The sequence below is a fragment of the Psammomys obesus genome, unplaced genomic scaffold (assembly GCF_907164565.1).
Source record: "Psammomys obesus unplaced genomic scaffold, mPsaObe1.curated_primary_1811, whole genome shotgun sequence".
Classification (NCBI taxonomy): Eukaryota; Metazoa; Chordata; class Mammalia; order Rodentia; family Muridae; genus Psammomys; species Psammomys obesus.
In genome coordinates this window covers 23,647,033-23,673,088 of record NW_026596073.1, presented here as the reverse complement: position 1 = coordinate 23,673,088, position 26,056 = coordinate 23,647,033, and the positions used below count along the sequence as shown (strand labels likewise).

The window sequence follows — 26,056 nt, the reverse complement described above, 5'->3', positions numbered from 1 at the left end:
TGTGCGCATCATCATTTCATCGGTCCTAACGTCTCTCTCCCTCTGGTGCCTGACTGTGGTAGCAACACGATCAGCTATATCACATTCTGCTGCCATTAATTCCTCCCCACGATGGATTATATTACCTAAAACCGTGAGTCAAAATACACCCCTCCTTCCCGAATGCCAGAGCCCGCTGGTAAAGCCGAATAGTACCCGGTGCTTTGTCAGGCGGTTTTGTCACAGCAATGAGATAAGTAGGTGCTTAATGTACAGACGTAGAGGCCAAAATGGGAAACATAAGATTTCCCCCTCACAGCTCCTCTTTGGAAGGGCAACACGAGGTAAGCAGAACAGGGAGGGCGTCTAGCAATGTGAGAAACTCAAAAGAAAGCTCTCACTTTCCAAAGAAGAGAGAGAGAGAGAGAAAGAAAGAAGAAAGGAAGGAAGGAAGGAAGGAGGGAGGGAGGGAGGGAGGGAGGGAGGGAGGAAGGAAAGAGAGAGAGAGAGAGAGAGAGAGAGAGAAAGAAAGAAAGAAAGAAAGAAAGAAAGAAAGAAAGAAAGAAAGAAAGAAAGAAAGAAAGAAAGAAAGAAAGAAAGAAAAGAGTGTATAATTCGAGTTCGGGCAGCGGCGGCCAGGCAGCGGAGCAGCTCCGTGGCAGGTTCTCCAGCCCGCACCGCCAAGATGCCCAAGAGGAAGGTTGAGCGGCGAGGGCAGAGCCCAAGCACCTCTTGGCGAGGCTGTCGGCCAAGCCCGCATCCACCTAGCCGAAGAAGGACTCGGAAAGGATAAATCATAAGACAAAAAAGGGCAAACAAAAGGGAAGAGGGGAGCAAAGGACAAACAGGCTGAAGTGACTGACCAGCAAGCTGCAGATCTGCCTGCAGAAGACGAGAGACGGAGAACCAGGGTCCGACTAACCATCCATCGTGTCTGTCAGTGGTCCCTGCCCCCCTTCTTGTATAATGCAGAGCCATTTTTGTAAATGCGAGTTTTTTAGTAGCTCTAGAAACATTTTTAAGAGGCAGGGGAGTCCCACCTCATCCCATTTTTTAAGTGTAAATAATTTTTTTTTTTAAAGAGGTTAAATCATTTTGCCGGTTGTTTATTTTTTGTACAACCAGAAAATAGCAGGATACTGAATCAGGAGAGGCTGTGACTGTCTCGGGGGTCACCAAAGCATTCCGTAGAGGGGCTAGTTTTATATCCTACGATACAAAGCATACTAAACGGCAGTTTGGAGCCTCAGTCACGCATTTGTGTCTGGAATATTTTCAGTTATATCCAGTCTCGTGTTTCCTAAGAAAACCACTCCCTGGTCTGGCCCCTGTCAGAACAGTAACGTCTCTGGTCATGGCCTAACAGTGGTGATAATGTGCTGTGAAAGATGGAAATTTTGTATGTACTGTATGTGGCATAAAATTGTGGGTAGGTAGAATTGAGGATTATGAATGTTTGATTGTTATGTGAGGTCTTAAGGAAAACTTGTCAAATTTGAAGGCTGAACCTCACTGGAATAAGTTCAAAGAGAATACACGTGGCTCTTCATTTGGGTACATGAACATGATGTGTGACTTCAAAGTTTGGGTACTTGTGTTAAGAATTGAAGTGTCTTGTGTACTCTGCTCCTAAGCCAATAAAATCTCAGTTATAAAAGAGAGAGAAAAAGAAAAGAATGTATAATTCACACAAAGCATCAACGGATACACTGGCAGTTGTTTGTGGTTTTGATGGACTGGTTTTGGCTCAAATGCTGGAGGCCAGATTACCCAGGAGCCTCCTGGGGGCTTCTGAGAACTGAAGGAAGTCACAGCGCTCAGTTATTCATTGCAGTGACCAGCTGAAACTTGTTTTCCCCTCTGAGGAGCATTCAGTGTCCAACTACTCGGGGCTGGGATTGTGGCCACAGGGTGGGGCACAAAGCAAGTGACTTTGATCAGAGGTTGTTCCTATTGAAACAGGGAGGTTTTGCTTAGTTACAAGCTGGGAATACTTTATTACTTTTTGTGAATCCTGGCTGCTTGTGTGTGTGTGTGTGTGTGTGCTTTCTTAAGCGAGGAGGGAATGCAAAGAAAAGATTTGTATGCAACAGTGACTGAAATGTCTGTTCGTGAGCTGAAGGAGCAGGACTTGAGAGATGGGGGTGTTGAGTTTGCCAAGTGCTGCTTTTCCTAGAGCACTTCCCAGGTGCCGCTTCAGTCATTTGCTCTCTTGTCATTTCCTGAGAAACCGCAAGGCTCTAAAACTTCCATTCCAAAAGTAAGTTCACTTTATTTTTTCAGAAAGCATTAATGCATTTTCGTGTGTGCATTGAATGCATGTGTCCAATGGTGCACACACGCATTTATGTATATGTGTTCTCTCATGTCTATACACACGTATAGAGGTCAAAGGACCGCTTTCTATATACGTATAATACACATACACATAGTATGTGTGTATATACATATCTATTCCTCAGGGATCAAACTCAGGCCTAGCAGCAAGTATCTTTTACCCACTGAGCCGTATTGCCAGGCTCTGAACATAACTCAACATGAAGTGGAACAGATAGTACAGGAGACAACATATGACTCAGCTCTCCAAAGACTCAACTCAAGTCCCTGGGACTAACATAAAATAATTTCTTTGGTCACCCATATAATATCTTCACGAGTGTCTTTAAAACTACCATGTGTGGCACACATGAGCCAAACTCTCCCTTAGTTTGCCAGACAGTTTTACTGCACAGCTATCTCAGCATCCATTCTGTCACTGTGGTGCTATGTCACTGTAAGGGGTCTGGTGCCTTGGGCTGCCCCTTGGAGATTCAAGAGAGCACGGATGCTGTTCCCGTGAGCACAAATGCACTTCGGGCAGGAAGATGATCACCACCAACAAAAAGCATTGTCCTGAAGCAGGCACGAGAGCAGAGAGATGAAAACACTGGTGAGTGTAGGTTAGGCTTGGCTCGGCAGCCATGGTCCTCACAGCTTGGAGGTGAGACTCCAACTCCGGGTCTCATTACAAACTTTCAGCACCTGTTGGGCTTCTTGAAGAGGAATCCATGGGAGGGGCGGTGGGAGGGAGTGCACTCTGTGCACACACTTCGAAACTATCAGAGGTCTAGAAGAGCATTACAAACGCTCTCTACGACAGTATTGTGGTGGACACATACTATCACCCATTTGTCAGTGTGACCCCTGGGCTCTGGAGGAGACTGTCGTGTGGATGTAGGTTCAGCAAGGTGGCACTCTGGTAGGGATTTCGGTAGCAGGGATAGTTATATGGGAGGTGGGCAGAACTACCTAGGAGATTTGTTTCCCTTCTTTATTTTTCTATGAACTTAAAACAATAGACTCTTAAATTTGCAGGCAAATGGTGGGACCTAGAAAAGATCAACCTGAGTGAGGTATCCCAGAAACAGAAAGACACACATGGTATATACTCACTTATAAGTGGATATTAGACCTATAAGTATAAACATACTGAAATCTACACACCTGAAGAAGATAAACAAGTAAGAGGACCCAGGGTAAGATGATTAATCCTCACTTAGAAAGACAAATGGGATGGACATTGGAAGTAGGAGAAAACAAGTAACAGGACAGGAGCCTACCACAGAGGGCCTCTGAAAGACTCTACCTAGCAGTATGTCAAAGCAGATGCTGAGACTCATAACCAAACTTTGGGCAGAGTGCAGGGAATCATAGGAAAGAAGGGGGAGTTAATATGACCTGGAGAGGACAGGATCTCCACAAGGACCAAACATATCTGGGAACAGGGGTCTTTTCTGAAACTGATTCTTCAACCTAGAACCCCTGCCTGGATGTAGCCCATGGCAGCTCAGTATCCAAGTGGGTTTCCTAGTAAGGGGAACAGGGACTGTTTCTGACATGAACTCAATGGCAGGCTCTTTGACCTCCCCCTCCCCCCCAGAGGGAGGAACAGCCTTGGTAGGCCACAGAGGAGGACATTGCAGCCAGTCCTGAAGAGACCTGATAAGCTAGGGTCAGATGGAAGGGGAGAAGGACCTCCCCTGTCAGTGGACTTGGAAAGGGACAGGGCAGAGATGAGGGAGGGAGGATGGGATTGGGAGGGAATGAGGGAGGGGGCTACAGCTGTGATACAAAGTTAATAAACTGTAACTAATATAAAAAAATAAAAAATTTAATTAAAAAAACAATAGACTCTTAATACCTTGTTTGAGATTCAAGTAACGTACTCCAACAGCAGGCCACTTATTAGTGCAAGACTTCAAACATCTTTACCTGTTCATAACATCGCACTATGTGTTCTTGAAGCAAATTCAAATAAAAATCACAACTACTATCCAACTGAAGCCTATCCATATGGTTCACCAAAATGTACCCAGTGTGGACACCAGGAATACACAGTGCATACCACACTCTTTGTACCCCAAAGTGCCTCTAGTGTTTTACATCCCCAAGTCACTCCAGTGGTTAGTGGTTAGTCCATGTATGTCTGTAGACATGAGAAAATGAGGCAGTGGGCCGAGCTGCAAGTAAAATTATTCACTCCCTTATGCCAGCCCAGGCCCCTAATACTAATTCCTTATACTAAACCAACTGTCCTATAGATTCCACTTGGTGCACTGCAGTCAGACTGTAAATGGATTCCTTCAGACTCATCCCTTACCTCTTCTTTCATAGCAAGTCATTTGAACATGAAGTCTTCTAACGGGTTCAAAGAGAACCAAGGAGCTTCCAAGGCAGCCAGAGTTTAGTCACAGAGCTAGATGCTGGGACATATGGGCAGCTCTTGATGCATCTGGTAGACCAGTGACTGTCTACTGTGCGCCCTCAGATGATTGGTGGAGAGATTCCTTTGTGTCCAATGTCACATCTTGCCTGCGTACCTCAGGGAATTGCTGTTGCTCCTGGCATGTCAGGAGCTTGCTGGCTTTCTGCTGTCAGCTTGCCCAGGGCTGTGGATCCACCATGTAGGTCTTGTGCACAGATCAACTGACCCGACCACATAGGTCTCCTGTGCCAGCCAAAGTGTCTCTTCTTTTTCCAGATCTGTTGACACCTTGAGCAACACATTTTGAAGCAGGAAGCTGGAAGGAGTTTTTCTATCTGATGTATTCCCTTTTTAAAATAGTGGCATGATTACAGAAAGGATAAAATATGTATCTAGCAGAATACAATTTTTCATACTAAAAGTTCAACTTATTAACTTAAAAATTTTGACTTTTAATTGATTAGGTTCTTTGTTTTTTGTTTTTTGTTTTTTTAGTTAAAATTTTACAACCCTGGGCACTCAATCACACATCAACATAAAGAACTGTAATTCAATGGCAAGATGGTAAATGCATTTCCCTCATACCTAACTTCCCATTTTCTCTTTTTTTATTTTTTAATAATTCTTCTTTTTTTATATTAATCACAGGTTATTTACTTTGTATCCCAGCGGTAGCCCCCTCCCTCATTTCCTCCCAATCCCACCCTCCCTCCCTCATCTCCTCCCTGCCCCTCTTTAAGTCCTCTGGTAGGGGAGGTCCTCCTCCCCCTCCATCTGACCCTGGTTTATCAGGTCTCATCAGGACTGGCTGCAATGTCCTCCTCTGTGGCCTAGCAATGCTGCTTCTCCCTCAGGAGTGGGGGTTCAAAGAGCCCGCCACTGAGTTCATGTCAGAGACAGCTCCTGTTCCCCTTACTAGGGTAACCTCCTTGGATGCTGAGCTTCCATGGGCTACATCTGAACAGGGGTTGTAGATTATATCCATGGCCCTTGGTTGGAGAGTCAGTTTCAGAAAAGACCCCTGTGCCCAGATATATTTGGTCCTTGTGGCGCTCCTGTCCTCTCCAGGTCTTACTATCTCCCCCTTCTTTCATATGATTCCCTGAACTCTGCCCAAGGTTTGGTTATGTTTTCTTTCTATTTACTGCTGACATCACCAGGTTCTTGTAAGCCTTATCTACACAAAGACACTTTCCCTGGTGAAGGAAAAGAACCTGACTTCCTCTTTTGATTTAATAGAACTTGCTGCTATAATTCATGACCATTAGAAACAACAAAGAAGATGACCAAAGATTCCACGTTCTGTGTCTTCATTTTCTTCCTTAGAGAAAGTATTCAGCTCAGGTCCAAAGTTCCTAAGCATTACCCTGATTTTAAAATGCCATGAGCTAATTGAAAAGATACTTCAAGATCTAACAAATAACACTGGAAAAAGTGAATGTTTACACACAAAAAAATATACGTAGGCCCTTTATTTAAACCAAATAGAATTAACTCAAAATAAATCATGGATCTAAATAGGAGCTAAAACTATAAAATTACTAGAAGAAGACGGAGGAAATGGTTTATGACACTGGGTTTGGAAATTATTATGTGACTTCAAAAGCAAAGACAAAAAAGTGAAATTAAATAAACTGGACTACATTAAAATTAAGTCTTCTGTGTATCAGGGGACACAATCAAGTAAGAGGGCCTCCCTCGGGATGGCAGAAAATATCTGAAAACTGTGTCTCTGACAAAGGGTTACTATCAAGCTTCCAACTCAACAACCAGAGCCAAGCAGCCTGACCCACAACGAGGCAAGACAGCTGAAGGATTTTTCTAGAGAAACTGTAAAAATCATCAACAAGCCTATGAATAGTTTACTAGACATCCCTCATCATTAGGGGAATGTAAATCGATGGCACAAGGACATGCCATCTCACACACAGTAGAGTCGCTGTTACTGAAGAAATCACAAGGGCTGGCAGGGAGACACTGGAACCTGTGCGCCTTGCTGTAGGGGACATAAAGAGGACACAGCTGCTGTGGAAGGCAGCATGGCAGCGCCTTGAAAATTAAAAATAGAATTCTCCCAAGATCCAGCATCTCCACTCCTGAGGATACATCCAGTCGGGCTGAAAGCAAGGAATCGAAAATATATATGTGTGCCTCATGTTCATGCCATCTAAACACCCATCTAGAGAGAGAGAAAGAGAGGGAGAATGAGAAAATGTGTATGCAAACTGGAATCCAGCCTTCAAAAGGAAGAAAATCTGATGTGTGTTCCAATATGCCCCGAGGACCTTATGCTGAGCGCAATACGCAGTCACAAGAGGAAATGCGCTGCAACGTTTTTATGTGCTACATGGATTTGTCAGATTTCTACAGACAGAAAGCGGAACAGCAGTTTCCTGAGGCAGAAGAGAGGTTAATGGATGTGGGATTTCAGTTTGGCAAGATTAAAATAAAGTGCCAGCTCTCTACAGCAATGTAAATGTACTTGCTACTGAGCTACACGCTTAAAAATGGATAAGCCAGCAAATGCCATGGTGTTTCGCTGCAATAAAAAAACAGCTAGATAGCCCATGCCTGTGGCACTCATCGCAGTGGCCTGTCGTCTAGTTGTACAGTCTTGGCATCTGAGGTTGGCTCGAAACAGGCTACAGTTCAAGCGAGAGAGCTCATGGGAGGAGGAGCTCCTAGGGACCACCTGGGGTCTCTTCGCTGACCCACTGTGCAGGAAACACAGCCACTGCACTTTTTAAAGATCGGGTCAGGAGCCAGTGCTGCTTCATAAAAGACGCTGGGTGCAGTGCGTGCAACAGGACAGTAGCCACAGACTGCAGAAGCCCTGTACCAACACGGGTTTAAGTGAAGAAAATACACTGCTGTTAGCGTGGTTAAGCTGCTTCTGTAAACATGGCCTGACCACTGGAAAGAAATGGATCTATTTAGCTGAGCTAAGTAACTATTAATGATAGGCCCTTTGTCTCAGTAAACACTACCCGGCTTCCAGACCAGTCTTTAAAGGCTTGCTTTGTCCAACTGGTGAAGTCTGTCATTACACGGATTTATTTTGGGCACTAGGTCCTGGAGCGTCTAACAGCAGTCAGCTAAGGTAAGTCCAGCTTCATTTGGCCAGTGTTCTGATGGCAGTAAAATGTGTGGCTCATAAGTCACAATGACACTCAGAGCCACAAATGCCTGGCAGCCACAGTTCCCATTTTCCCTAATCGTCCTTTGCTGAAAACATTTTTCATTATTTAGGAAAATGAAAGGAATCTTTTGGGAACATATCCTGTTGCGGTTAATATCCACACAACAAAATGTGTTTGTTCAGTTCCAGAAACCAAGATTTAAATGTGCTGAAAGGAATTTTATGCTGCGATTTTGTTTCACGAATTAATACGTATTATTATACTTAATATGTATTCTTTTGTATTGGCAGAGTGCCTCTTCAAGCAACTATACTATTTTACAGACCTTCTGTCTCACTGACCTCCCTGGCAAGCCTGTGAAGTTCACCCCCAGCCAAATGCCTCCTGAGAGAAGAGTTAATGAAAATTATCTTTAAGGAAACTGTTAAAGGAGCTGGTGGTAAATCTCAATGGTTGAGTGAAGGTTTAACATGTTTTGTGAGACCTTGTGTTGAATCCCCAGCACTGTACTGGTAGATAGATAGATAGATAGATAGATAGATAGATAGATAGATAGATAGATAGATAGATAGATAGAGTTGGCATATAACCTGATAGCTACTGACATAGAGAAACTGAGCTGGGACTGATCTGAAAATGTCCCCCCTGCTGGCCAGAAGGTACCATACAAGCTTCTGGGGGACAAACATCCTCAATGGTCTTATCCAACTGTGAACCGTGCAAGCTACAATGCCAACCTGCCAGACAAGGCATGCCCTCTTGGTACAATAGGGGCATGAAGATATGGGGTAACTCATCACTCTATGGCAGGAATACACCACTGCTGGGAATTCTTAGCTGGCACTGTAAACCTGACCAAACGTCCTTGGCTGGGGAAGGTCCTGGGGGAAGTCTGCTATTGTTTTGCTAAATGAACAGAGTTTCAATCTACCTCCTAAATATTTGTTTGTACCCATAGTTAAATGCTATTCTCAGCTATGCCAGGACTTCTGTTTTTTACAGAGGGTTGTGGCTAATTTAGAAACTCACGATCGGTCAAAATGCAGAGAACACAGGATTTGAGTGCCTAACCCTAGATGGGACATTTTCTCCAGGGCTCAAGGAACACTGCGAAAGAGAATATCAGAGACAACATAAGAATATATCGATGGTAAGGGCTCTGTGAAATGTGTCTTCTGAGGGATGGAGAGATGGCTCAGCAGATAACAGCACTGTCTGCTCCTCCAGAGGTCCTGAGTTCAATTCCCAGCAACTACAGGCTGGCTCACAACCAGCCTATACTGGGATCTGACGCCCTCTTCTGACATGCAGCTGTACTTGCAGACAGAACATATATAAACTAAATAAAATTTTTTTGAGGAAAGAAAGAAAGTGTCTTCTGGATATGACACAGCTATTACCCCCATGAACTCCAACAGCAGTGGCTACCTGCCCAAGATGGAACCCATCACCATTCCATCGTGGAGGAAACAGTTATGAGGCCATGCCTGAGCTGAAGCCAGCCTGGGCTACAATGGCGAGACTATCTTTTTTTTTTTTTAAGTACTATTTAAAATTATTTTAAAATAGTTTAAGACACTTTGTTTTATAAAAACTAAGTTTTTGTATAATTTTTTTTATTACTCTAAGCCATACATACCATTCTCAGCAATTATTTTTAATTGGTCTATTAAGAAAAGTAAAACAATCTAAAATCAAGGAAGTTAAAGAAAAGATAACGAAGACCCCCTATGCTTATTGTCTTTCTTACCTTGTCATTTCCGAATCGTTCAGTCTGTAGGAGCAAGGAATGAAGCCAAGGTCTGGAGGTGTAGCTCAGCAGTAGACTGCTTGCCTAGCAACACACGGGGGCTCAGCATGCATGCAAGTGTGCTTGAACAAACACGCACACTCAAACATGCACATACAATGCATACATGCATGCACATGACCTTGAATATGAAGGTGCATGCTCAGCGTACATACATGCACAACACACCCACACATACACACCCACACTGAACCAAAACTCGAAGTCAGTGGAAGTGCCATTATAGCCATCATGAAGTTCAGCACACAAGGCTTATACCAAATATCGTGTAGAGGGAATCGCCGTAAAGATGGCGATAACAGTTTCGTGACTACTTATTGCTACACTATTTTAAAACTCATACTCTTATTGAGCTAAAGGCTTTCATTATTCTGTTTACTGTTGTACTTTGGTGCATGAACCTGGGAAAGCAGAGCCTTAAAAGGAAGGCAGACTAAAAGTCTCATGCCGACTTTATTCAAGGCATCGGACAATTTACGCTCTGAGGGTTAAGAAGAAGCACGTGAGTAAGGCGTTGAATCACTAGGACAAGCTGCATGTGGCAAAAAAAAAAAAAAAAAAAAAAGTTTTTCCATAGGCCTATGAATAACAGCAGCTGAAGTAAACTCACTCCTATCAGTTACGCCTGGGAAGGACCGGAAAACACATTCCAAGGACAATTCTGTGTTCTCAAGAAACTGAGGTCACAAGACTCTTGTGTTGTTTTCTTGGAGTTTCCTCACAAGCCCTCAGAATTCCCCCTCACGACTCCATTCTTGGGCCATGTTCCAACAATTCACATTTAAGTAGATTTCCTAGTTTGCTTAAATCAAGAAATAATTGCCATCTGCAATAAATAATAATAAACAAACAGATTCTAACACACTGGATTTCTATGTCTACATTCCCATCCTCTGAAAAGGAGTATGCAGTGGTATTATGAAAATTCATCTCAAATGCACATAGGGGCCAGAAGTGTCAGGATCGAAATGAACGGCTCCATAATGCCCTAAGCATTCCATTCTCAGTGTGTCCTTAAACACATCTACAATTTTGATTGTAACCAAAAAAATTGAAAGATAACTCTGTATTTTTATCCAGCAACGATATGAATGACACAGCGGCCTTTCTTCTGCTAGCTCAGATGGAGCCCGAAGGTTACTGTCCCAGTAAAAACAGGGTGACAACTCCAGTCATTGAAAGAGCCTAGGCGGAGAGGGTCTTGTTTCTTTTCTTCAGCTACCTAGCTGAGACACTTGTCCTTAAAATTAGACTTGATGGTTAACAAGCCAGGAGCCAGCACTTGGGTTACATTCAAGTGCGAGCAAGGCTAAAGGAAAATTCCAGTAACCTTCCAGGCCGCTGTCTGAAGTTCTGGTGTGCAAGGGAGGGCAGCTGCATTAGGTGAGCAGAGGTTTCCTTAGCCCTGACTGGCTTGTGACCCACATCATCCCCGGTTTCCTGGAAGCACTGGCCTGGAACAGCCACCCTGGAGCAGCGTTGGCTTGCCGTGCCCAGGCAGCCAGCCAGCCTGGTCAGCTTCCCAGAGTCACTCTGCGAGCCAGAGACCCGTAAGGGCTTCCACACCCTCAGGTTACATAAAAGGAGCAGAGAGCATCCGGGAAGCTTGCTAAGGTGGGCCCCCAAGGCTAGGACAAAAACAACACAGTGGCCAAGAGCTATTTTCAGGGCCATGTAAATCAGGGAAGGGCACATGACACTAAGAAGGACCTTGTGACAAACACACTATGTGATGAATGAACCAGTGCCAAGGGAGTAAAGGGGCAAGGCACTGCCCTCAACGGTATCGAGTGGTCCTTCTCCCGCTGGTACATCCCTACCGTATAAACTTTTCTTCTCTTTCCTTCCTTCCTTCTTTCTTTCTTTTTTTTGGAAATAGAGTCTCATGTATTCAAAGCAGGGCTCAGACTCACTAGGAGCCAAGGATGACATGGAAATCCTGATCCTGTTGCGGGCATGGGCCACCATGCCCAGTTTATAGTGTTGGGTACCAGGCAACCCTTTAGCAACTGAGCCACATCCCAGTACCGTATTAATTATTCACGCATCTCTCTGACCGTGCCTATCCCCAGACATAACTACAGGAGAAAAGGTTTGCTCCAACTGACAGTTTCAGAGAGAGCTTAGTCCATCATAGAGAAAGTATGCTTGTGGGGGAAGGGCAGAGGCTCTGGCCATGTCAGTAGCAATGTGAGGCCAGGGCTTATGACCAAAGGCAGCAGACAGGAGGCAGAGTATACGAGACTGGAACAAGAGGTGGCTTTAACTTTCAAGCCCTGACCAATCGCGACCTATCTCCAGCAGCCAGAACCTACCTCCTAGTCCTCCACAGCCTTAACCCATCACCACATCTGGAGTGCAACTTGACGCGCACCCCAAATAACCACCAAGGTCATTGTTTGTGTTCTTTCTTAATCTACCTCTCTCCCTCCCTGTGGAGCTTCCTGCAACAATTCCCTGAACAGCTAGAGCCCTGTGAACTCTCTGTTAGTATTTAGGAACTTGCTTCTGGGTTGCCTAGCAACCTGTGATGTCATCATGTGTCGCTGGCCACATGGCCACACCTGGAAGCCATGGTTACCTTCCTCCTAAAAGGGTCCCTCTCTTGCTCTTGCCCTCTTGCCTCCTGCTCCCTCTTGCTCTTTCTTGCCTTCTCGCCCTCTCCCCTTTCTCTGTTGGGCCGCTCCTCCTCCCCCTCGTCATGTCCTGCTCTCCCTTTTCTCTCTCTCTTCATCTCCATCTAATAAACCTCTTTCATATAAAGTCTGTTGTGCACCACATCATTCATTAATTGTCTCCAACAGTGGTGCCAAAACCTAGGAGGGAGGGTTTCCTGGCTTTGCCAGAATCCCTTTCAGACTTCTATGGGACAATGGATGGCTACAACAGAAATTTTTTTAAGGGAACTTTATATCTAGTTATTTACCATGAGACATAGGTGAGACTGCTATGAACATTTATTGTCCCTTAGTTAAATAAAGAGATGGTGAAAGGTTTCATTCAGGCCTGTTTCTTGAGTCTGGCAACAAGGCATATTGTATCTAGGCCTGACAATAGCAACTCTTAACCAGGCTTAAGACCTGGTCTCCTGCATATGAAGAGAATTGAGAAGGGATCTGAAATCTCCCAAGACAGAAGTTGGCAACACGTCCATGGGACCCCATTGTGAGGCCAAAACAGACCTGCATTGTTATCCAGGGCTGGACCAGAGCTGGAGGTCACTGAGTCAAGGAGCCATTTGTCCTCTGCCAGGCCAAGAAGCTGGAAGGCTGGAAGTGTCTATGGCTCTTGTGCTGGTTGAGCCTCCATGGCTGGGCACAGAGGACAAACCTGCATGGGAGCATTTTGACTTCCAGAGGCCAGTCTGCCAGCAGGCAGCCATAGCTTGTTGAGGCAGCCACATGATGACATCATAGGTTGCTAGACAACCCAGAAGCAGGTTCCTAAATACTAACACTCTCCACTCACACTTTGGCAATCACGACTCTCAGAGATCTCTTTAGTGCTCTGTAGGGAGGAGACAGTAGGAGAGGCTGCAGCAGCTGGCCCCAGGGACTCTGGGAAGTAGCTAGCTATCTTTCAACCAGAATGGAAGAAACTTTGTGCTTTGACAACTGCAGCATAGCCAATTAGTAAACACTAACTGGACAGAAGTCAGTCATTTGACAATCAGAGCCCGGGTCTCTCCGGAAGCTTCCGTTTCTCTCACTCCTTCCGTTCCCCCTGCCAGAGCTCCTTCTGGAACAGGCTCAGCCACCCTCATGAGTGGGAGCTGGTATGGGGAGTGAAAGACATAACACCCATGATTGGGGTCTTGGGGATGAAGTAATTTATAGTTTATAGTTTGGTTTATTTATAGGTAATTTATAGTTTTGTTCTGAGCTTCCTGACAGTCCGGACAGAGAGCGACATGGTACTTACCTGGTTTTTGTAATCCTACTGTGGCCTTATTATTTTATTAATAACCCCAACTACACTTAGTAACACAGGCAAGGAGATGTGTTTCGTGGCTCTCCAACAGAAAACTGTGGGTGAAGGGCATAAAGTTCCTTGTACGAGTCTTCTATTGGCGATGTTTGCTCTCACTGGCTCGCTTACAGTCTGGGGTCCCGTGCCCAGCCCCCCACTCCTAGGCCACTTAGAGAAGCTGGGCATGGCCCAGCACAAAATGAACTCGTGACTTTTGTGAGCATTTTATTTTGATATTTTCCATCTTATTCATTTACTTTTTTTGAGTTTGTTTGTCTGTTTTGATTTCTGTTTTGTGGGGGGTTTGTTGTTTATTTTTTTCCCCTTGGGGTTTTGTGAGCAAGAGAACATGAAGTTGGGTGAGTAGAGGGGGGGGAGGATCTGGAAAGAGTTGGGGAGAGTGAAGAATATGATCAAAATATGCTATATGAAAAAATTAATAAAAATTAAATGTAGGTGATGATGATAGCTGGTCCTGGTGAATCTTCACTGTAATCCCAGAACTGAGGAAGTGAAGACAGGAAAACTACTGGAGCTCACCAGCCAGTCAGCCTAGCCTGTTTGGTGAGTTCCAGCTAGTGAGAGACCCTGTCTCAAAAAATAAAGTGGACAAGGACATCCTGAGGAACAACATCTGAAGAAGACCTTTGACCTCCACACACAAGATTGCACATATCCTCTCTCTTTCTCCCTCTCTCCCTCTCTCTCTCTCTCTCTCTCTCTCACACACACACACACACACACACACACACACACTTGCCTATGATAACAGCTAGAACATAGACTATTGACTAGAAGGAATCATCTAAGAATTTTATTCATGCCACTGCCTTCATTTCTCAAAAGGCGCTCTGTGTGACTCCTCTGAGATGAAGACACCACGTCTTGGTGACTTATCCACGTCACACAGCTAATAAATGCTGCAGCTTGCACTTGGCTGTGTCCTTTGTGTCCCCACAGCTGAGCACTGCGTCAGGAGCAATGGCCTACAGTATACACAGTAGTTAATGTCAGATCCTGGCAAAGGAGCACCTGGTCTTCAACCTGGAAGCCAAAGCATTAAATAAACACCAACTTCAATTTTTATATTAGATTCTAATTGTGTGCTTTGTCCTAGACTAGGATAAGCTGGATACTGTCAGCTATATGGTATAAACTGTATTATAATATGTGGTATGTTAGCAGAACAAACTGTATTGCCTTTAGCTCAAGGGTTCCTTTGACAGTGCATGAACTGTAGATGTTCTTTGTCAAGACGTAAATATGCCTGAAGCAAATGAAACAGGACATATTTTAAAATGTCATAGCCTCTCTTCCCTGTAGAGTGCCAGCTCTCGCCTAGAGCACGAAGGGCCTTCTCACTGTCCATGGGAATGGAAGCAGCTGTGGTTCTGCGAAGTTCATCTTTTAAAACTAATTCATGCTGCTCTATAGAAAATAACTTTCCTCTTCCATTTGCAAGAGAAACTCTCCCGCCCGTTGGAAGTACAAAACGAGAAATAATTGTGTTACTGATCCGTAGATATTTTGCTTTTCTCTGAAGCAGAACAGTGGTATTGGATGAATACCCACAAAGCATCTTAAAGGCTAAGGGAGGATTACGCTAAAGGCTAAACTCTGAGACAGGTTTATGTACCCTGCCCTGCACTTTCCTTGGGCTTAACACCTTTTAGCCTATCTGTGGAGGGTGGAGGACAGCAGGGTTGCTGTTGGGAAACAGTGAAGCGACTTAGTTGACTTTGTATTGAAGGCAAGGTTTGCCTTCATCGAGACATTTTTAAAAAGAGCTGTCCGCGAGGGTACCCACCACGCACCTGAGAAGCTGCCGCCACAGAAGGGAGGGCGGAGGCTCCGGCGGTCCTCACGTGGGCGCTGCCCGAGCCAACCCTTAGAGGATGTAAGTACACGGATCTCACGGTCTACCTCCTGAGTCATTCAGACTAGCTACGCTTAGCGAAACGTTGCTCATGAGAAACAAAAGGACGTTTTATCTTAGACGTTGGTTACGTTTATATATGTCATTGGGTTTGTACTAGCGGTATGGCAGCTCATAGGTAATGATATAACTTTAATGAATTTGCCAAAAAGTAAAGATTCTACTCTATGTCATCCAAATAAACACTGCCTGGCTTTGTGTCATTAAATGAAAGCAGAAGTAGGAGGGAGTGTGTGTGTTTGTTTGTGTGTTTGTTTGTTAAGCAAGATCAGTTCCAAACTGACTTATAAGTTTAAGTATTTTATCATCTTCAAATAGATCATCTCTTCATGTTGCTGCTATTCATTTGTGGTCCACGTTTGTTTTGTTAGCATATATTATGTGTAAAAATGAATCTCACTGTGAGGTTCTCACTTAGGTAATGTACTTGGAGCATACTGGCCCATCATCCTCTCTCATTCTCTTCCCACTCCTGCTGAACCCTTCTTCTCAGACTATGCCCATCCACTTCTGTGTCGTTTGTGTGTGAAAACCAGAGTTTAAATAGGGTGCTGACGGGAGGGGCAATTTACCAGAGGGTACACTGCTGAAGCCAATGGGCCAACCCCAAACCCCGCTGCCCTGCTATCATTGATCGCCTCTACCTACTTGGGGAGGATGTCTTGTTTCATTGAGACACCGTTGTGCTATATGACTATTCTAGAACAGTCTTGAACTCATGATCTTCCTGCCTCTGTCCCAAAGTTAGAGATTTCAGGCATGTGTCACCACACCGAGCTCTATATTATTTAAATGGCCTTATTAATATAGTTAACTATGTTTTAAAATTATGTTGTGTGAAGTATAAATTATCAATGATAGTTGATAGGAACTAAGTAGATGATAACTAAGAAAAAAATCGATGTTGATAATTCTTAATTCATTCTCAAACTAAAATACCTACTATCCAAGTCAATCATATGAATACTTTTATAATTTCATGTTAGTATGTATACAAACTTACATACACTGGACTTTGCGTCATGGAACCTAAATTATGTTGAATCCAAGCAGAAAATATAAAATTTCTACTTGCTTGGTAATAATAAAGGTTTGTCTTTTTTATTATAATAATAATGGGATTTGATATTTCAAGAAAGCATAGATGTTTCTAATATCAAAGAGCTTTCTAGAGTGGAAAAGCAGAAGCGAAAGGCAGTGTTCATGCAACCATCTGTCTTCCACACTTCCCAGGATGTGTGAGGTGAGATGCATTCAGGAAGGCGCTAAAGTGTGTGCCTTGCGAAGGGGAAATTCACATTTGAGCCGGGTTGAGTGTTCCCGTATTAGGTGCCTTTGTTGGTGGTACTACTCAGCATTACCATGATAATTTTTCTTTCTTTATCGTGTGTTAGGATATCAAAGAAAAGAGTTATTGTTATTTAAGGCCACATTTAAATCTAGCTGCTTCTTAAAGTGGAGTGTTGGTGGTATAATTTAAACCAGCGGGAAATAAATCTCTAGGAGAGCTGGCTCAGTCAGTGAAGAAGTGCTGTGTAAGGTTGAGGACATGAATTCAGACCTCCAAGCACCCACGGCATAAACCATGTAGTGGCACACACCCGTAACCCCAACACTGGTGGCAGAGACAGGAAAGGTCCCTGAAGCTCACTGATCAGCCATCTCGGCTTCAGTGAAAGATCTGTCTCAAAAAACAAGTGGAGAGCAATCAAGAAAAATAGCAGCCAACACCTGCACACACACACACACACACACACACACACACACACCACACTACACACACATCCACATCACTCACAGCACACCATACATGCATGCACACATTACACACAGCACAGCACATACATCCAGCACACACTCAGATTCAGGATGTGTGTGGGAACTCAAACCTCAGATCTTAACGAACAGCTACACAAGGGAAGACAAATACGTTCAAATTGTGCCTGGCAACTGTGCCCTGGGCACCACTCAGTAAGAATCTGCTGATTCAGCAAGGGTTCGGCTCACAAAGTGCATGTCTTCCTACTGCTGCCCTGATCAGTTGAGACAGAATTAGCACTAGCTAAGTCGTGTGTGTGCCTTGGGAGGGGTTTGCTGAGGGTAAGCGTCTGAAGGCAGGGATTAAGGCATCTTCATCCTGCTAATGTGCTGGCCATCCAGGATTAGAGCTGTGGGTCAGGGAAATCCACCCAAGTGCAGACCTCAGCACAGAGCACTTTCTGCTCTGAGATTAGCAGGCACGCTCTGCACCACCTGCTCTACAGCGCCACTCGGGAGCTTCAGCCGCCAGAGCAGAGCTACCTGGCTCACAGTCTGTCGGCACCTGTGCAAAAGAAGAGGAATACCCAGAAGACACAGAGGTTAACATTGAAAAGTTCCTAGGTTGACCATGGAGCTCAGTGCCCTTCAGTGCTGGGGTGTGGACAACATGGATTTGAACTCTCCAGCATCTACCTGGGGAGTAAAGGGACCCTCAGAGCCTTTCCTTGAAAATGTTCTGGCTGTATTTGCTTTACGGTATCACTTGACTCGGAGCAGTGCAAGGATTCTGTGAGCTGGCATAATGGAGGTTATATGGTGGTTATATTTTCACAAAAACTCATAGTCTACAAACCGAGAGTGAATGAACTCTCTGTAGACTACGAACTCTGTTGGTTTGGACAATTTGAGTCATACACATGGTACGAGGAGTCTGATGAGAGTCTTTTTGTGTGATTATTGTGTTATTACTTATATCTGATGTGTGTGTGAGTGCAGGCACATGAATGCTACAGCGCACATGTGAAGGTCAGCAGAAAACCTGAGGGGGCCAGTTACAGAAACACATTAGAAATAACAAATCAAAAGGAACCTTAAAAGCATGGAAACCAAGGGGGAGTGGTTCTGAGGACGTGGCGAGTTGGAGGAGCAGGGAGGAGTGGCAGGAGGGGAAATTGGACTGTATTGTACGAGAGAAGAATCTATTTTCAACTGAAAGATAAGTAAACAGCCAAAGCCAGTGACGGGCAACCCATGTATTTGAACTTCCCATACAATCAGATTTATATCTGAAAAAGAAATTAAAGAAGAGACTGCATCAATAAACACTGTTACATTTCTATTTTTCAGATCATACAAATAAACTCATAGCTATTTTTTGAAAAATCAAACCAAATGACACACAAGAAAGAAAAAAAAATGAAAAAGAAATAACAATTTCTCCATAGAAATCAGAGAATTGTCTGGTTTTCTTTTCTTTTTTCTTATCATGATGGGGATTCAATCCAGGGCTCATGCATGCTGAGGAAATCCCACTCATTTCCTTTTTTGCCTCAGATTTTTAAGATAACAATTGAGAATGAAAGAGAACCAGAAAAAACACCCTTTAACTGGTACTGTTTAATATTTAAAATTATTCCAAGAATACTAACAGTTAATAAGAAACTATAAGGCAGCCAGCATCCCCTTAACAGCAGTTTCTCTCTGATCAGTGGGTGCTGAAGGTAATGTAAGCGGGCATGTGTTTATATACACATGAACATAATGTGGTCCCTTGTTCTAATTAAGCCATCTCAGACAATCAGTCCACAGCCACCCTAATTAGATACTGTTTTAGCCGTTAAGAGGATTCTTTCTCCTCATTTTCTGTTTTAATCTTATCAACTATATAAGAATATTTCTGCAAAGACTGAACATATGGATGGGTTTATGCGTTTCCACCTCTGGAAACAGTAAGTGTGTAAACAACTTGAAAGAAGAAAGCTGGTGTCCCTGGACTCTTACAGGGCTGGCTGTTATTATTGCTGGTGACGTTGTGTGGCATTGCCTTGTGGGCTGTGACAAATTCCAGGAGTGCGTTTATAAAATGAGTTCCACAGATACTATCAGGCACTTCCTTGGGGGGGGGGGGGCTGTATAATCTTTCCAAATGTTCTGAAAGTACAAAGAGGTTATTGTAGGGGCTCTTTTTTTTTTTTTTTTTTTTTTTTTTTTGGCTACTTTACTGGGTTCTTACATTTTTACCCTTCTCCACCCTAATCCCTTCCAACCCCCAATACTAGGAAGGCAAGAAAAAAGATTAGAGGTGGAAGGGGGCCTAGACCTTCCTAGACTACTTCCTGCTGATCAGGGGTGTTGGGTTCCTTGGGGCAAGTTTGACCTTCACAGTCAGGATATTCAATTTTTTCTTCTCATCTCTCTGCACATGACTACTTGACAAACCGCAACAGACTGCAACCAGCCAACAGCAGCCACAACAGCCACAACAGCAGGGGGCGGGGAGCAGCAGCCTCTCTTCGGAGCCCCCCAGACCCCTCTCAGGGCTCAGAAATTAATCCTCTTTGAAAAGGTCCCAGAATTCCACAGAACTTCACACATCTGTAGCTAGCAAAACCATGCCCCTGCACGAGAACATGAGACAAATTATAGTCACCTGCTGTGAAGCAGCTGTGGACAGTCTAAAGCAGCCCCATATCCCACACCTGGGATTAAAAACAAAAACATATTCACATACCGTAACTGGGTTTTTTAAGAAACCAAAATTCTCACTACAGGTTATCAGTATGTTTAAGAAGGGTTCCAGTCCTTCTCAAAAGTGCAGGAATGAAGATCAGAGTTCAGTCCCAGAACCAAACCAAAACAGATGTAACAGTGTGTGATTATGGTCCACGCTCTGGAAAGGCAAAGACAGGAGGCTCCCTAGACTTCACTGGCTAGCCTCAGGTCCCCAGGACACAAGGTGGACAGCTCTTGAGGAACAGCATCCAAGAATGACCTTTGGTCTACACATACTTTGCCTACATGGGTGTACACATATGCACGCACACAGGAAGATATTTTCCAGTAGGTTGTTTGTTAATGCCCCTATCTGCTTCTCTTTAGAACTCTACCAGGGTCAGGAGATCGAATGACAAACCCAGTGATGTCTACGAACCCTCTCTTGACAACGTCAGGACAGCAGAGGATCCCATTGGTTCCTTCACCATTTGGGCCTCCAGTTGTGGACAGGTATTCCATCATTGGAGTTTGGAATGATGTTAAATTAACATTTGATGGTCAAACAGCGTTGGGGTTACCTCAGTGAACTGTGGTACGATGACTCATGGCTCTCTGCTGGTCTTACCTAAGACACTACTTTCCCTTTGAAGCTCGTTTGTCCTACCAACTCATTAAGTAATCACATTTACTTGGAATGTGACAGGAATTATCAAGGGCAAAAACTGCTAGGTTAGTCTTCCGAGGCAACCACAGTAAAACACAGAGGACAATACCGTTTAAATCATAGACGTTCAGGGCTAGAGCGATGGCTCAGTGGTGAAAAGCACTGGCTGCTCTTTCCAGAGGACCAGGTTCAATTCCCAGCACTCACGTGGTGACTCACAAACGTCACGCCAGTGCCAGGGATCCAACACCCTATTCTGGCCTTCCTGGCACTGCCCATACATGGGGCACAGACATACATTAGGCTGAAATATCCATACGCATACTTTCTATAGCAAAGATAAAAAATAAACGCTATTTAGGTCTCCAATTCTGGAAACCAAAATTATGTCCAAAATTATGGTCCTGCCCAGTTAGTTTCTGGTGAGTCCTCCTTCCTGGCTTGTAGATGCTGTTTCCTTACCATGTCCTCACATGGCCTGTCCTCTATGTGTACATGCAGGGTACCCTCCTTCTGCATATGTAAGGTGCCTCCAGCATCTGCCCCTCTAATCAAAATAGAGTCCATCCTATCAGATTAAGACTCCATCTTAACTAAGTCCGTAACATCTGGACCCCTGGACTGCATGTCATCAAGCCATTCTTTCCATAGTAGTGAAATCATAAGTATTTTGGTAGCACATTCTGGCAATATTCTAGTTTCCCTTCTTTAGAATATTTTGACACTCTGAAAGGAAAATAAAACATACTATTTGTCCTTGTTCATGGAATGTGAACAACAAAAATGGACTCAGAAAGAACGCTGTGACTTGCAAGATAAACTAGTGGCCCAGTGAGGTGGCCAAGCGTTTATCCTAGATGGCAAATGCCACCAAGGAATCATGAAGTAAGAACAGTCTGTGTGTGTTCAGAGCATAACACCCATTGGAAATATCCTGATCATGCATTGCCTTGATGGGGTCGTTCCCTGAGATATTCCTCAGACGTCTTGCTTGCTGTGGCTTTTCTTCCTAGTCTTTCTCGCCATCCTTCTCCATAATCAGTGAGACTTCATTTTATTATTTCGTTTGCACTTTAGTTTCCATGGCTTCCCAGTGGCTATTAAAAGTCTAGTTAGCTAAGTGGGTAGTTACTTTTGTATTGCTATGACCACAATACCTGACAGAAAGCTTATTTTGGCTCACACTTCCAGAGGATTCTGTCCGTCACAGCAGGGAAGGCGGACCACAGCAGAGAATTAATTCACATCGTGCTGGGCCAGAAAAGGGAGGGTGCTGCCTCCTGCTCACTTTCCCCTCCGATTTCATCAGATTCCCATAGGACCGCAGCTGCATCTTCTGCCCTAAGTAACCGTCATGAACATGTAAAGTGTGCCTCCAGTCTCTAGATGATCATCACACTAAGCAACAGAGACTTTCTGTTATCCCAGACATATTCTACCTATTTTATGTCTTTTTTTTTTTCTCCCTCCCAGAGATGTCTTGTCTTCCAGTATGGCTCCAACTGACCCAAGCCAGTTTTGTGTTCCTTCCCAATTTGGATCGACTGTTCTCCCAAACACAAATATGCCAAACCCGCTGTCGAGTCACTTCTACTCAGGTATGAGCGACGAGCATCTGGCAGTTTGCGGAGCTGTGTGATCATGGCTGTACTAAACGTGTTGTCCTTTCGATGCTCACTCTGAAGAACCGGGGGGGGGGGGGGGGGGGGTTAGGCCTCTGCAGTTTGTGCCTGTGCTTTCTTGGTCGAGCTTCTGTAGCTACCCCTGTGCAAGCAAGCATGCATTGCTTAACTCTTCCAGGCATCAGTTTAATCGTGAATGAGGGAAGATTTGCAGCATGACTCGTTTGTCTTATCTGCCACATGAGGAATGGAAAGTCTTCAAAGAGAACTGATCTAAGAGTTAACTTCTTGGGGCAGTTTATGACTTGGGATGAGGGTATAGTACAGCTCTGTGATAGAACACCTGATTAGCATGCATGAGGACCTGGATTCAAGTCTCAGAACCCCAGACCAAACCAAACCAATGAAATAGCATACAGTCTCATAAGCTATAGTGAGAATTTGGCTTTTATTCTGATTTCACCCTGGAGATGTTTAATACAAATAGTAGTCACAATTTATAATAATGTGTTACATTCTTAAAAAATGCTGATGGATTTCAAATGTCTACACCATAAAAATAATAAAGATATAACATGGTGGATATGTTAATTATCTTGATTTAACCATTCTTCCAATGTAAGCATGTATCAAAACATTGCATTGTACCTTAGAAATGCATGTAATTAAACAGGACAAGAAAAGACAGTTCAAACTGAGGGTTCCAGGCTTGGCAGCAAGCACCCTGATTTACTGAGCCATCCCAGGACCCCCCAGAAATATGATTTTAACAGGCCTTTGCCTTCCTTTCTGAAGTGTAACAGGAAAATGCTGCCAGCCACAAAACTGACAATTCAAACAAAAAACAAAACCTGAAATGTTATCTGCTGTGATCTAGTGGTGTTTTTTGGGTTCTCAGTAAACATTTCTAGCCACTATGATCAGATACCATTTCCCACATACCATTCTAACTTAGGGCTTTCTGCTTTCTGAATTCTTTTATTATTTTCTTTTTTTTTTATCTGTCTTTTTTTTTAATGTATATGAGTGCTCTATCTGAACGTACATTCCATGTCAGAAGGCATCAGATCACATTATAGATGGTTGTGAGCCACCAGGTGGTTGCTGGGAAGTGAACTCAGGACCTCTGGAAGGACAGACAGCACTCTTAACCTCCGAGCCATCTCTCCAGCCCTCTTATTATTTTCAAGTGCATGCTTATACTTCTAATTTGTTTGTGATGAGTCTCTCTCTCTCTCTCTCTCTCTCAAGGATGGGGCATCTTACCGCCTGAACCCATAAAGTCAATGACCACAAGGAATGAGATGATTGAAAGACATCACACCGCCAGGTAATTTAACAATAGTGTTTGATTTGTTTGATTTGGCTCAGATGAACCATTTGTTCATCTGAGTTTGCTTTAAGTAAATTCAATGAATACATACAAATATAATAGATTACCATAATGGATTTTACAAAGAACACATGCCACCTACAAATCACACACACACACACACACACACACACACACACACACACACTGACCATTTAAAGAAAGCATTTCAGATTCATTATAGGATAAATTATACAAACATGTATACAAGCATTTTAATAATAAAAAGAAGATTAAAAGCAGACAGTGAAATCTGAGGATTTAAAAGTTTAGTAGGAATGTTTGGTGAACAAACAATAGCACTTGAGGTCAGATCGTTGGCACCCACGTACAAAGCTGGGTGTGGCCACACATGCTTTTAATCCCACAGATGGAGACAGGGATCAGCAACAGGAGGTTCACTGGGGCTTGCTGTCTAGCCAGCCTAGCCAAAAGTGGGTGAGCAGTGGGTTAAGTAAAGGACGGACCTTGAGGGATAGAGAGAAATATCAAAAGACACCTGAGGTCCTCCTATAGTCTCCGCATGTATGTGCACAGGCACACAGCACTTGTGTCTACCTCCCTACAGCCACAAAGTGCAGGTAGGTGTGGATAGACCTGCATATTCAACAGCTTTCCATTGACCAATAATAGTAATAATAAAGCCTGGCTGTGAATCCTCTGAGATTCCCACTGGCATGTCTGTCCTAACTGGTTTCAGTCCTCCTAGAGACAGGCGTGACTCCCATTCCACTTCAGAGTTTGTCACCAGGGCCCGGGAAATCTCATCTCGACCCGACAGTGACCTCCGGCTGAGCGCCCAGCAGCAAATCAAGTACATCCACCGGAAATAGGGTTTGACCTCAGAGAGAGTGAAGACATTGGCTCGGGTTCTCTCGTCACACACCTCTCAGGGTCTGGGTGATGCTGGTGGGTAAATTGAAGTAAGCAAAAGCAGCACTCCCTTTCTTGACTGTCCATCCACATGCACTGACTTGAGACCCACCAAGACAAGCACTAATTTAGTGAGTCCCACTAACTATCCCTGTGCTGAAGAATTAAACACCTCTTTGAAGGTTAACATCTGGAAAGAAACTGCTAAAGGTGCTGTGTGCCCAACAGGCAGCTGTCTGAATTCAGACATGCATTATGGCACTCACCCAAACCCTCCATTTTCAGGTTTTCTTCCTAAGACCACTTTCCTTCTAACTCTGGGCAGGGGGGTCCTCTTTCCACCAAACACTCTTCAGTTAAACAGTATAAGAATAGGGAAAGCAAAGAGGTTGGCTTAGGAAAGCAGGGTTCTATTAAAATCCTATTTCTGAGAGGCCCAGATGGCTCAGCAAATCAAGGTGCTTACTGCCAAGGCTGGCAACGTGAGTTTGATCCCAGGCACCTACACGGTGGAAGGAGAAACCAACTCACGTTTTCCTCCGACCTCCACACTCTCACACATACACACACCCCTTCACACACAAAATAAATACAAATAAATAAACAAATGTTTAAAAAAAATAGATTTCTACTGATTGTCCAATGGTTGTATAAACTATATAATTTTGTTTTTAGGGCAGAAATGGAAATGTATTCTCTTTACCAGCAACGGAGAATGGAACGAGTTAATCCCAGGGGGCTCTCTGGCCTGGGGATACCACTCTTTTATGGCTCAAGTTGCCTGGGTGGCTCCGCAGGCTTCCAAGGCAGGAGCCCGTTGCCTGCCAGTGATCTGCATTTGCACAGAAGCACCTTCAGACACCTTCAGGGAAGCCCTATTCTGCTGGCAACTAGACCACACTTTACAGAGTGCTGGGGCCAGAAATACCGACTCAGGAGAGGTCCAGTTTACCAGAAACCTCCAGAGAGTGATACTGAGAGTTTCAAAAGTCAAGGAGAAGAAAAGGGCTTGGGCCAGATGCCTGCGGTTTCCTGTGAAGAGGAAGAGTACATCAAAGATCCAGAAATTGAAGTAGACAACCACCAGAAGCCAAGGGAATCTGATGAAAAGCTGACCACAGCCCTCACCAACCCCTGCGGAGAGCTCCAGCCAAACCAGAGAAAACCCTCTTCCCTGGAGGCGAAAGCATGGGATGGGGAGAAGGAAAAGCCCTCTGAACAGGGCTATGAAGCCTGGGATGAAAAGAACAGGGTTTGCCTGCCAATTTCCACACTGCCTCTGTCAGGTGGGTGAGCTGAAGCTCCCGGCCTCAGTAGCTCTGGGGTGACCCATCCTTCCCATTGTGGAGGGAGCTGTGACAGCCATGTTTAGTTTGGCCTTCATTCTCATGTTCAGGTCCTATGTCTATCTCTCTCACATCTCCACACACACACACACACACACACACACACACACACACACACACACACA

General features: G+C 44.2%; 1 protein-coding gene across 1 annotated transcript in view; it reads left to right on the top strand.

Moving 5' to 3' along the window:
* Positions 1 to 20,463: 20,463 nt before the first annotated feature.
* Positions 20,464 to 26,056, top strand: part of Samd7 (sterile alpha motif domain containing 7) — a 14,568-nt gene continuing 8,975 nt past the window's right edge. The window contains exons 1-4 of the mRNA XM_055626164.1: positions 20,464 to 20,564; positions 22,192 to 22,316; positions 23,592 to 23,670; positions 25,261 to 25,871. Coding sequence (XP_055482139.1) covers positions 20,464 to 20,564; positions 22,192 to 22,316; positions 23,592 to 23,670; positions 25,261 to 25,871 — 916 coding nt within the window. The remainder of the gene's footprint in view (positions 20,565 to 22,191; positions 22,317 to 23,591; positions 23,671 to 25,260; positions 25,872 to 26,056) is intronic.